Source organism: Cupressus sempervirens, chromosome 5, assembly GCF_028749045.1.
Source record: "Cupressus sempervirens isolate cs-2001-9-10 chromosome 5, ASM2874904v1, whole genome shotgun sequence".
Taxonomy (NCBI): domain Eukaryota; kingdom Viridiplantae; phylum Streptophyta; class Pinopsida; order Cupressales; family Cupressaceae; genus Cupressus; species Cupressus sempervirens.
The window spans coordinates 202,959,390-202,973,411 of record NC_143122.1 but is presented as its reverse complement, the minus strand read 5'-3'; the positions used below and the strand labels follow the sequence as shown (position 1 = coordinate 202,973,411).

Here is a 14,022-nt window from a genome sequence, read left to right as displayed (position 1 = left end):
CATCAGTGCTTCATGTAGGTGTCAACAATAGAGGCAAGGATTTTCAGGTTCTTGATATTTATTTGATTGCAAAAAAAAACATTATTATTAAGTACAGATTATAGATGCTCAGCCCTAGTGATAACAGTCCAGTTTATGTTTGAATCAGATGTTGTAATCATTAGCTTCAATTGGATTGTTATACCATTTTGTAGAAGCTAGCTATTACCATAAATACTCATATTAGGAATTGTAATCAGATTTCCTGAATGTTATGATACTGTTACTTTTATTGTACTTCATTGCAATTGTTACATCAATCACATGAGGTAAATCTGTTGCTACAACTTTAAGACATTACATCCTCACCCAATTAACAGTTGCTAGCCAAGTATTTAAGGAATTGCTACAGATCAGCAGTGGTTTTTAGTCGCTTTTACAGCAAGGGCCATTTCAATTTGGTCCATTTTTATCAAGTACTAAGAAAGTTATAGCGATTTTCCTGAAAACAGCCCCTGAACCCTAGGAAATGGGGGTTTCAAGACAACATAAATATATTTTGCCATTCGAAATTGGTCTAACTCGGTAGAATAGAAGAAATGGGAGTACTTTAGATGATTATGGTGGTTGGAGAGTAGGGAATTAAGTTTGTAGCAAATGGGAGCAAGCCCTAGCCTGGCATTTCCTATGTGACAGGCTGAAAACATAGTGAAAATACTCAATTTTGAAGATCTGTTTTGAACCAGACCTATTGGATGCCCAAAACCTATGAAAATGTTAGTTTGGAGATAAATGTCAACTTCTGGAATCATTAGTAGTCAAATTTGTGGGATTCTAGAGAGGGTTACTTTGTAAATTTGGGATAATTAGGCCTAAAAATCCTTTAACGGGCAATTATTGATCAGTATGTTCCAAAACACCCTGTGTTGTGATTGAAATATGTTGACTAGCATCCAAATGGGTATCTAAATCAGGATTCCTTTTGTGTTAGAGATCAGGGGTTCAAGAGTTATTAGCCAAAAACTGGGAGGAAAGGGGCTACTAGGCCTAGAAGCACTTCATAAAGGAAGTACCATTGGTTGTTGTTCAAAGTTGAGATGAACTGTTGGGAAAGGTTTCTTGATGTCTCTTAATGCTCTAAATGCCCAAAAATCAGTGATCCCATTGACTGTATGCTATCTCCCTGAAATTGCCTTTGTAGTCATGTTTGTATACCCTCAAGTTGCCTTCAAGAGTTGGCAATGAGAACCGCTTGTAAGATCAAAGTCTTCATCCATTTGTAATGTGTCTTGACAGATTCTGTATTTACCCTAGAGTCCTATGCATCACTGTAGGATGCTGAGTCAGTGCTCAGGTTAAGGAGTTGGTGATCCTTTAGAGTTTATGCTCTTAAACCAAGGGTTTGGTAATTTGTTTGGCTAGGCACCCAAAAACATTGTACTCAACTTTTTCTGTGAGGCTGATGAGAACAGTAAATCCTAGCAGTACTTCTTGCCGTGGCTATTCACCAATCCTAGGTTTTCCAAGAATCTCATAAATTATGGCTTTTGTACGTGAATGTTCTCTCACTAATTAAGCTTCTCATATTTATTATTTTATCAGATTGTTTTAAATTATTGGCGATTAGCTATATAGTTCTTCGCTGAAATGCATGTCAACATAGCCATTGTCATTGATGGTAAACAAATGATAAATTTCCATTTTTTGCCAAAACAAATGAGAACTGAAACCTGAAAATGAAATATGAAGCCCTAGTCTATATATAACCACTCCCTGTCAAAGCTTCGGCTCCAATTGCTTCTTAACTCTTTATACTCTATTATCAAGAACGCAAAAAACACATGAATCAAAGATAAAAAATGTAAATCACAGTCAAAGCTTCCAACTTGCACTCAATCAAAGTTCAGCTTCAATGGTCTCTTTGTATTCACTTTTCTTTCAAAACAGCACTACACAATCAAAGTTATGCTTGCACAATTTCCCCAAAGCTCACTTGCATACAATAAAGATGATTTTACAATGATGTGGGGGCAGGGCGGGAGCATTGATTATATATGCAAAGGAGTTGAGAAAACAATCGAGGAAAAAGTGAAAGCAACTCAACCAACCTTGACCTTTTTCTAACTAAACGAGAGAAATTATTGGATTACGTGTCATAAAGACATGTAAATAAAATTACCTGTTATTACACAATTTCATGCAATACATCTACAATCTACAAACATGAAAGAAGAAGAAGAAGAAGAATCTTAAAATTGTTGATTCTGAATGAATCAACCCTGTATATTCTCAGCAAATGCCTTGTACTTGATGATGCAAACCAGATGATAACAGGATCAGGAATTCTTGTGTTTTTTGTCACTGCATTCGCTTTGATAATCATGGTGTTGCGTCTTTTCATAGCCTCTGACTCTCTTTGATGAATTATCCATTATCATTTGAAAACTTGATGTGATCAAACTTTTTCTCGTTCAAGTTGTTGTGAATTCTCCTTTGTAGATCAGCACAAACTAGGGTCTCTGACACTTTGAAAACCTTCCTAATGATGTCCGGATGTACAATTAGAACAAATTTCCCCATCAGCATTTGCACCTACTTTTTTTGAAGCAAAATGCTCGGTGCATTTTCACATGAACTCAAGTTCTCAAACAACCATTGGGAAGATGAAGATCAAATGAATTATCGCTTCTTGAGAATCAAAGCATGTCTTCTTGACGGGAGATCTTTGTTCCTTGTTTATGAAAGTTTTATAAACTAGGGTGTTTTACCCAAAAGGGTTTTCCACAAAAAATATGGTGTTATGGTGTTAATGCCTTTATAGCTGCTCAATTTATATTTTATGTTCTTTCTGCATTAAAAAGTTTAAAAGTTTTGAAATATTGGTTCATCCCCCTTACTCTCAGTATTTATTGTGTCTTCTTCACTCTTTGGGCTAGATTTAACCTAGGAAGGGTACATCTACAAGACTAACAAATCCTGCAAAAATTATCCAAACAGAAATATAACATTACCAATAATGATTTTAGGTGTTCTTCACTGTAAACTCGGTAACTACTATCATAACAATATCAAATAGGTATTTTTTATTCAAATGGTTTCCTACGCATCATTTAGAATTTGACTTGTCAAGTGTCATGATCGACAAATGTGGATGTTAGAATCATCAATATACATGGATCATGGCATTCAAAAAGTCAATCAAATGTCAATTGTCTATAATAAATATACCCACAACCAAAAAGTACATCAAAGCAATATAGAAACAAGAATATATATACAATGCACAAGGTTCACAAAATGTCAAGCAATCACATGCCTAGTCTTTAGATATCCTGTACTGCAGGCAAGGTCATATTGCAAAAGTAAACTGGTGTTGAGGCCACTAACATTTCAATAAAAAATTAGCATTGATCGAATTCTTATTATTAAGGTCATCTTTGGACTAATTTAACTTCATAAATGAAACCCAGCCTTTTATATGGATTAAAGATGTGTAATACTTTGAGCAATATTTATCCCATCAAAGATACCACAAAGCGTGTACATGATGAAATCGTCGCTCTTGACTAAGTTTCAATCACTAGAAAACTTATTGGCATTATAAACAGTGAAATAGACAATTAAGTCTCTGACACATCTGAATCCAAGCTTTAAGGTAAATATCAAGCTCATAAACATTGGATGCCTAATATAAAACAAGAGGAATAGAATTACTCAACAGCTACTGAATATCACTATCATAACCAAAACCTTTGATAGAAAAAGTAAATCATGAGGGTCAATAGCATTATTCGGCAACTGCACCTAAACTCAGCTGCAGTTACAAGCTCTTTTGAAAGTGACAGTTTAAAGAATAACAACCAAAATGGAATGCTATTCACCCATGATTCTCGCACTGAAGTCCAATCCACATTAGTTTCACATATCAGATAATGAAAAATTACATAAGCTTTGTTTTAGAATGTAGTACAGTCTTCAACTGCTGTCCCCTTTGTAAGAGTGAATCTGTGTAATAGGGTTTATATTGCATCAGCTGTAAGTACTTTTTGAGAAGCATTTGATGCTCATATAGTTGTATTGTTTAGCAAGAGAAACATAGCACAAGTTAATTGTCGTTCTCAGAATAACTATAATAACACACTTATTAGCAAAATTACCAGGAGAAGGGGGTACTTGAAGACATCAGAGACTGGTATAATACACATACAGTGAATTTCCAAAAATAGGAGATGTGGGTACTTGAAGACACCATTTTTTTTAAATAATTCCATATTTTCCAGAAATTATCATGACAGAAGACTTTGAAAACAAGAATAATAAATCAAGCATACAAGAACAGTAAATAGTAAAAGCAATTACTCTTTATACCATTAAAATTACAGAAATCAGTCATACAACTGTTTATGCCTCTCTCAAAAAGCCTACACTATCAGTAGACCTGATCACTATAATGTTGCATAGTTTTAACCTTTTTCTATCATCCCAAATATCAGCATGAAACATTACGCAGGCTTGTTTTATGTTTTTGCCTTTTGACGCATTTTTCCCCAAGTTTTCTAGCAGGAAATGTCAATTTCTGATTGGGAGACTTCAGAGACGATGAGAGATGGCAGCCAAAAGAAACAAGAATATTTCAGGATAAGTCTCCAGCACCAGAGACACATCTCTGGGGATGGGAGACAGGTTTCCAGTTACCATGCTTTTATTAGTAACTGTTACTGAAAGAATTCTTAATAAGCAGTATCATGCTATCACAGTGAAAAATGTGAATATTTCAGAGTATAAAGAATAAATATTGATTAAAAAGAGTGATTATAGAATTGTAACCCAAATCTCAACATATGTACAAACCTTTGGAGCTGGCACACATACAAAAGCAGGAATTGCACAGGTTACATTGCACATCAATCTGCATGCAGCTGCCATGGTAAATGCTATCAAGTTAGCAAATCTAAAGATAAATGTTTCTGTCCAAAAGTTTGTACTGTGCACACTGATACATTATAATATATCATTCTTAACATAATTTGCTTTCATTGAAGATACCAACCAGCTAAGGAAATTAGTATTGCAAAAGAAAAGCACCTATAAGGTGACATTCACTGTCTGTAAATCAAGAAGTTATGTTCCATGGTGTTTATGGGACAGGAATGCATTTCTAGTGAGGTGGAGATTGCGGCCTTTTTCTAGAGGTGAATAGCGAAAATAATTAAAATATATAAAATTTAAATTATCCATTCTAGCATCCATCATATTCACTTAATAACCACATTACATAAATTAGAGTTGAATTGAGAATTCATGAGAGTTGACATGCAAACCAACAAAATAGCAAAATTCAATGGCCCATAAGAAGAGTATTTCTGTGGGCAATAGAAAGTAGACAAAAAAAGATGGCTCTGTCCATGATGTTATGTTTCAAAAATGACCTCAAATTGTCACTAATTTTTTATTGTTTAGTTATTTTATTACAAACATCCAAACCTGTCCTTTAATGCCATATTTCTACACCACCATTGAAATAATTCAAATAGAAGGCATAGATTTACCGATGTTTGGAGAAAAATAGAATTCAAAGAACTGCAATATGACAGTAAAATCCTGTTCTATTCAGTAAACAAACATATTTCCTGCCTCTACCTTTTGAGAGTGTGATATCCCTGTCAAAATAAATCCATATAAATAAATAATATAATAATAAAATATTAATAATGTTAAACTTACTAGATTCATTGCATAAGATAAGATAAGATAAGATACATTTATCAATGTCCAACAAAAGACCACCCAATAGTCAACGGAACTAGCGTACAAGATGAAAGACCGCCAGCTACAAGAACACCAAATGGTGTGTGGAAAAAAGTAAACAAGAAATACAAGAAATACAAGAAGCAAGGAACAAACAAATGAGGCAAGGGCTAGGTGTCCTTCCTCGACAAAAATAACTCAAGCACTGAAGGGTACAAACTAGAGCGAGCAAGGCCTCATAGCCGCCACCAAGAACTGCTGGGGATGTTGCTGACTAATATAACCACCATGAGGCCTCACAGATTTGGAGTGATTGGTGGTGGTGGCACATGATGACCGCTTCATCCCACGTGCAAAAGACAAAAGAGAGAAGAAAGTGGTGATGAGTTGAACCGGGGCCTCTCTCTGGAGCAATAAGAGCTACAAAGTGTGGTCGTGAAACTGCATAGTCTCTCTGAGATACAATGTTAGGCATCTTTGGTCCATGTAGCTAAAAAAGGTCGCAAGAGACATACACTCCCTAAATAAGCAATAGAATCTCCCACAAACAATGAAAGATGAAATCGATCTCCATCTCGGTCATACCCAATGTACACAAACGACAAGTCCAGTCCTCTCTAAGAATGTGATGGTTTGTCTAAATCCGAAGCCAATGGGAGACAACGCTGATGGACCCAAGGGAGATACATAAGGCATGGCACCAACACCAAGAAAAGTAGCTAGCGCGCACAATAATACTGTCCCGAATATCAAGGAAGTGGTCAGCATGAAAGGCCATCTTCAAGCGTAACCCCCCGACAAGTTTACACCACGTTGTACTGATGTATTATCTATAAATGTCAAGTCTGACATGCTCGTTCAACTCCTACTATGAGGGGAGGAGGTGAGTAGGAGCATCAAGCGAGAACGACGCAATCAATATCAATTCCAATTGAGCTAAGCAACGAAGAAGTCTCCACAAACCAGCAACGAGCATAGGAGGTTGGACCGGAACCCACTATAGTGACTAAGGAACACTAAGCCAAGTAAGAGTATCTATGGCATTTGCACGCAAACTTAGCAAAGCCACGAAAACGGTGAAAAAAGCAAATCATATCAAAAATGACAGCCAACCTGAAGGGATGGGCCCTAAACTCGGCCAAAATAATGTTGTGAGGGGTGAGCTGATGACATTTAATAATACGTCAGAGCAACAAAGTCTGGACGTGCTCGATGGAGCCCCACTCAAAATCAAGAAGAGAAGGCCCCCAAACCACCAAGCCATAAAGAATCGTTGGTCTAACCAAAGAGTCCAGGAGGGACAAAGTGGACAAAGTGTCCTTGAAATAATGTATAAATCACTATCTCTCGAGCATAGCAAGGGAGCCCATACCCATACTAAATCTAGGCTAGATGGTGGATCTCAAAATAAAGCGAGGTCTAGAGAACTTGACCCCGAGGTACACATAGGATGTGGTAATCTCAATCTCCTAACCCTAGAAGTACAAGTACAAGTGTGAGATCTTCAAATAGTGGAAGACCATAACCAGTACTGCTCAAGTTCACAGAGAGCTGACAAAGGTCACAAAAAGAGGCCAAGTCATCAAGAAGCCTCTGAAGACTCTCAAGAGAGGAGGCTAGAAGGATCACATCATTGACAAACAGGAGAATGGAGATCAAGACCTGATGTAGGTAGCAACCATTAGCAGGGAGTGAGAAGTCTCTAAGGAAGGTCTCAAGCTCATCAATAAAGATCTTAGTTGCCGATTTGTGACACAAATCCAATTCGGGCACGTCAATCAGATCAGTGGATTCGGGATTTTTTTCCCCAATTATGATTCGTGCATATATATATATATATATATATATATATATATATATATATATATATATATATATATATATATATATATATATATATATATATATATATATATATATATATATATATACAGACACACACACACACACACACACACACAAAAAAAAAAGAGAAATATACATAATTCTAAACTAAATCATTTCATAGTATGAATCTATGATTCTACTATGCATCTATGAATCTAGTATACTTGATCAATGATAATTAATCTATTTTCACGATTATAAAGAAAATCAACACATTCACATTGAATTACTGAAAGTGAAGGTTTGTAACATTCAAAATATAGATCATTAAACATAAAGTTTGTAACATGATTTACTCATAAAAGCGTCAAGAGTCGAGACTAAAGTTTTTGATTTAATCATCAAATAGATTTTCAAGAAAATCCACATCAGAGGGGTACTGATGAGCTGCAACTGTTGCATCTGTATCAATAAAGGAACCCAAACGGCTAGTAGTAGAGGGGATAGTAAATTCATAATCCTCCTCCTCATCATCCACATCAATCAAAGTCGATCTAGCAAGATCCCAGATGGTCATATCTAAGTCAAGAGTCTCGAGTGCTACATCCCAAAGCTTTTTGAGCCCCTTCTTGTACATTGGATCCTTCTCTGACAACAACCTCAAATTGTTGTGAATGAACACAAGGTCTTCTGATTTTTTTGGAGCCAACCGGTTGCATTTGACTGAATGGATAAAGGAGTAAGCACTCCAATTCTGCTCAACTACAGAAGAGCTGACAACCTAAAGAGAAATTAAAAATTATCAATACAATCAAGATAAATAAATTAAATAATAAATTCAAGGAATTGAGTGTGTTAACCTTAAGCTTAATTTCAGAAACTTACTTGGGGTAGGACCTTTATGGCAAGAGATTGGAGGTACATGAAGGCTTGCCCATGAAGGTACCACCATTTGATGACACCCATCCTGCTTTGGTCTGCTATGGCAATAGGGTGGAAATCCTCACCTGAGATGAAGGCAGCAAATTCACTCCTCACAATTGCCCCAATCTCTGGATCTTGGAATATCTTGGCTAGTGCCCTCTTATACCCATTTGCAACCTCTGCATCTCTAAATGGTGGCACTCTACCTAGAAGGCAAAGTACATCTGCACTATAGTAATTGGGGATAAAGACAATTGAACACTATCAAATATCAATAGCACAAACATTGGATAAAATAAGCACAAGCATTTGATAAGAATTACAGTACCTAGGGGATAGAGCATATGCCAGGAAGTGCAAAGGTGTGGTCATCTTATTCCATTGATGATGAACAATTTTTTTCACCTTCTTGTAAAGGGTGTCCTCAGGATCATTCTGTAGTATCCTCCCCTATTTTTCCCAAATAAAGAAACTTGCAAGCTACTTTATGACATCAATTAATTTGCTTAATAACTCAACATAGCATTTTTGTCAAACACTTGGCACACATACTACAATATATAGGAAAATCTGAAACTTCTTATTTGCTAATTAAATATTGATTTTTGCCATGTAAATGTGCTCATACAATTGTTTAACATGCTGCGGCAAATATCAATCTCGTATTCAACAACTACAATGCAAAAGTATAAAAATTTGATAGAAGAAACCTAGAGTTAGTTGCTGTAGTATTTTTGCAGATGTAGTTGGTAGCCTTCCAAACCCCCAAATCAGCAAAAATAAACATTAAACTCGTTGCAAATACTGTTCACGTACTATAGCAAATTCACTATTCATGCGCATTGTAGCAACCACTATTCACGCGCACCGTAGCAAAACACTATTCATCCACACTGTAGCAAAACACTATTCACATGCACTGTAGCAAAACATTATTCACGCACACTGTAGCAAAACACTATTCATCTATACTGTAGCAAAACACTAAATGAAACCCAGAGTGTTTCGACACACCGTTAATCCTCCTGACTGTGTCTTTCAACAGCGAAGAGAATGCTAGCAAAGAGGGATTCCGTCCTCCAAGCCCGATAATCAGATATCCAACATCATAACATTAATCTTCATCCAAGCATACTAAAAAGAAGCTATTCCATTTCTTTTATAGTGTCCTCACAAGAGCTCAATCCTTTGTTTTCTCAATGTGGGATAAAACATAACTCCCTTTATGTAACTTATGTCTCCAATGTGTTATAAAATAAAGGGGACTCTTTTAATTTAAATATTTCCCACAAACTATAGTCTATGCATTAATAAAGTTAAATATTTAAATTTAACTTTATAAAATAGCTTTATCCATGCATAACAAATCTTATCAATGATAAACAAGTCTTCTTGTCGATTTTAAACAATTACCATCGACATACCACTGCCATTGGATGTCCGACCATGTCCAAGATGACTTACTATATATAGTAAGTATGTCCAAAGTTGCCTCAAAACCCCTCAGAAAGACCTGCAACTGAAACTATCTAGGCCAAATGGCCTCTAAGTCCTTTTAATGTCCTGGTTAGCCTATGGGACCGTGGGGAAATAAGTTAACGACAACATCATGCTATGAATGCTAAAAAGGGGACATTACACATTCTCCCTCCTCTGTATGACCTAGGATATGAGATATGAATAATAATTATGATTAGTGAATATGTCAATTTAAACCTTAGAATCTAGATATCTCTCAAATAAAAAATTATTGTAAAAGAGCGTAGAACTTACCATTTTTATTTTTTCCAACATAGTGTCAATGGAATCATAAATATCCCAAAGGCATGGCTCATCATTGTCGACAAAGCGAAGCATTGCCATTATTGGATCGGTTATTTCCAACACAAGTCACATGACCCCACCAATCCTCATCTAATATCATTCTTCTTACATTTAAGGCCCTTGCTGTATTGGAATTCTTCCAAATGCCCCATTGGGGGCTAATGACCATATGTTTCAATGCTTCTTTTCGCTTCACAAGTCATCTCAAGACAATTGTGTGAGAGGCAAAGCAGGTTTCAGCAACCTAAGAATATGTTAAACTCAAGTTAGTAATACATTTAAAAATTAAAACATGTTAATGTAAACAACAAAAAAATTATGGAATCCAATAATATTCAATTATAAATTAAATATACAAATTTTAAAACTTACCTTCAATAATTCCAAGTCCGAGAAACCCCTAAAAATTGCTTGTGAAATGTGGTGATTTGTCACAAACATTTGAATCTCTTAAGCTTCCTCATATATCTTTTTGACCCAATCTATTTTGGTGTCAATTGCTTTCATCACTAAATTGAGAGAGTGGACAGTGCATGGTGTCTAAAAGATATGATCATATGTAGACTCCACAATTATCCCTGCAGCCTTGCAAACTTTTGCATTCTCCGTGACCACTTGGACAACATTATCAGGACCCACTGACTCTATGGCATCAATGAGAATGCATGAAATAAATTCTGCATTTTTCACTTGCCCTTCACAATCAACTACCTTCAAGAACATTGCCCCCTTAGGGCATACAGCAATAACATTGATCAATGGACGGTTTCTACAATCTTTCCACCCATCTGAAATAATAGACACACTCGATTGAACCCAAAAATCTCTTACTGGTTGAAGTTCAGCCTCTACAGATTTCCCCTCATCATGTAATATGGTAGTGCACAACTTCTCATAACCAGGCAGTGTGTAACTACTGGGTGCTTCACTTATGGCTTGCACCATCACCCTAAAATAAGGTGATCTCACAAAATTTAATGAAACACCATTTTCAATTAAACAACGTCCAATTTTGTGATCGGCAACCTCTCTTTGTTCATTTTGCAATGCCCTATCTAGTGGGCCTCTTTTGCGGGTGACTGGAGATGGGTCTTCATCTTCATCATTTGTAGTTGGCATAGGCAAAAAAGGATGTGTTCTTGTATTTGTTTGATTGGATGATGGTGTTGGTGTATTTGTTCTTTTGGAAGCACCATGTTTTGTTTTTGCAACTGCTCTATCAGCATCATCTTGCTCTTTTGCTAACAATGCTATCTGTGTAGCTGGTAATCCCTTCTTATCACTACCCTGACACATGTTAATTCCTTCACCCACAAGGCCCAAAAAATATAGTTTCACTCAAGAATAGGAGCTTCTATGTTGTATGTTGCAATAATTACATTTCCATATGTATGCCCCACCCCCAAAACATTATGCAACTCTTGTTGTGTGTCTCCATAAAGGAGACCCCTTATCAATTTTGAAGCTTAGTGATGCAGCCACACCCCCACCCACTGAGCCTTGACTACTCATTGTTCTATTCTTGCAATCTAGAAAAAAAAAATGAAAGAAAACCATGCTTCATACTTACGCAAAAACTTGAAAATTTGGAAAACTAAAAATAAATCAATAATCTATGAAAGAACTCAAGAATATGGTTGAAATGCATACCTTAAACACTTCTTGCAAGGCATTTGGAGCTCCCCAACCGATCTCCTTCGAATCCAAGTACTTTACTTCAAACTAACAAGTATGAGAGAGCAAAATGAGAGAGAAAAATAGAGAGTAAATGACCTTGCATTATGACTTAAAGGGGCGTTTTTAGGGTTTAGGCAAAAAAAAAAACTTCAAAAAAATTTGAATGGGCCTAATTTTTCTTTGTTTTTTCAACCTTTTTTTGCTCCTCTACTGCAGATTCGTGCGTATCCACAGTGGATCCTCAAGGATCCAAGCAAGATCCATAATCCTGTTGGTGGATCCGTCAGGATCCACAAGCCACGGATCTTGATGGATCCTACCTGGATCCTCACGGATCCAAGTGCGGATCCGGACCCAGATCGGACCCGAATACAGATTTGGGATACAATACGTGAATCCGACAACTTAGATATTAAAGATGCCAAACAAGGTGGGGGAAAGAGGGCATTTCTACTTGAACTCCCACAAGGATGACTGGAACTAAGACTTTGAAGCAAACATCTTAAATCAGTTCTAGCCAGCTAGAAGGAAAGATCTATATCAGCATTCAAGATCCAAAGGGATCACCGAGTGCCTAAGGAAAATCTAAACCTTACCGAGCTAGGTCGGGTTGTAGGACTCTACCGAACAAAGTCGAGATACACTAAAACATTATGTGGACACCGAGTTAGGAATGACTCTACCGAACACTAAGGTCGAACTGAGTGAAAGACAGACTGTCACCGAGCAAGCAATCATACCAAGCATTTATGGCTATTGGTAATGAAAATTTGTTCAAAGGAAGGGAATCAAATTCATTTATCACCGTGAATTTCTCGAAGAGCTATTTGCTAAGAGCGATTTCTATGCTTCCAAGCAATTGGTACGTTTATTGTTGAAAGGTTTTCATGTTTTCATAAACCCTACAGAGCATGGCATCCTCCAGCAACAAAAACAACAAAGGATCTGAGATGTTGGTTCGAGGAGTCAATTGGAAGGCTCCAGACTTCAAGTTGAGTCCGGCAATTGTAGAATCGCTTGATCCAACCGGAGCTTAGTTGGAGATTCCACCAAAGGTATTACTTGTTAATGATATTCATTCACATTTTTGTCATTCAATTCAAGATATTGGAACCCTAGAAATGGATGAGACTCTAGAAAAGTTATCTGTGAATGGTGTGTTGAAACCTGAGCATCAGCATTTGGAAACCAAGGGTTTAACACACATTTCGCATATGCCTCGAGACTTCCAGATAAAATGGATAAGGTTTATCCTTAGCCTTGTACACAATAGGCAGCTGTGGTTGGAGTGGCCCATTTGAATAACAAAGAAAATGATTCATCAAATCACAAGGATCCCAATGTTGAACAAGAAAAAGTCTACCAAAAACCCTAAGTCGGGTAGAACTAGAAAGTAAGGGATGGAAAAGGTATGAAGATCAGCAATGTGACTAACATGGAGCTAAAATTTGGAATTCATGTAATAGCTCATAAAATCTACAACTCCAGTTGTCTTAACAGTGTGTCATGTGAGGTAGTTGATTTGGCTCTCAAGGTGGTGAAGAACATGTCCTTCAACCTTGCCGAGCTAATGCTAAATCAATTCAACAAAAACATGGAGAGCATCAGGACTTCGACGAATAACCCGTGTAAGTTTGGTTCACTATTGACCTATCTATTCTTCTTTGGGCAAAAGTTTTTTTCCATCAAAAGGTTCACTCATATGGAGAAAAGACGTACTAGAAGTATATCAAATTAATGAATATATAGCAAAAATGGGTGAGAACTTTGTTAGTGTCATGGACAATTACTTTGATTCATTTAAGGAAAAGATGAATAACAAATTCAAAATTCCTAAGAAACTTGTAGAAGATTACAAGGATGATGTTTGTTAAATGGTAGACTGTGACAAAGTGTACATTCAATAAGTCAAACCTAGATTGTAAGCTATGAGGTTAACATTGATGACACCAAGGATATCATTGAGGCACTGTAGAATGAACCTATGGATTCCAAGGCCACATATTTTGGTACTTATGATGAAGCAAAAGCTAGAATAGAACT

General features: G+C 36.5%; 1 protein-coding gene across 3 annotated transcripts in view; it reads right to left on the bottom strand.

Moving 5' to 3' along the window:
* MSH1 (MUTL protein homolog 1) overlaps positions 1-14,022 on the bottom strand; it is a 255,585-nt gene that overhangs the window by 96,220 nt on the left and 145,343 nt on the right. For all 3 annotated transcript variants that reach the window (XM_089829144.1, XM_089829143.1, XM_089829145.1), the window contains exon 14: positions 4,831-4,898. In XM_089829144.1, coding sequence (XP_089685270.1) covers positions 4,831-4,898 — 68 coding nt within the window. The remainder of the gene's footprint in view (positions 1-4,830; positions 4,899-14,022) is intronic.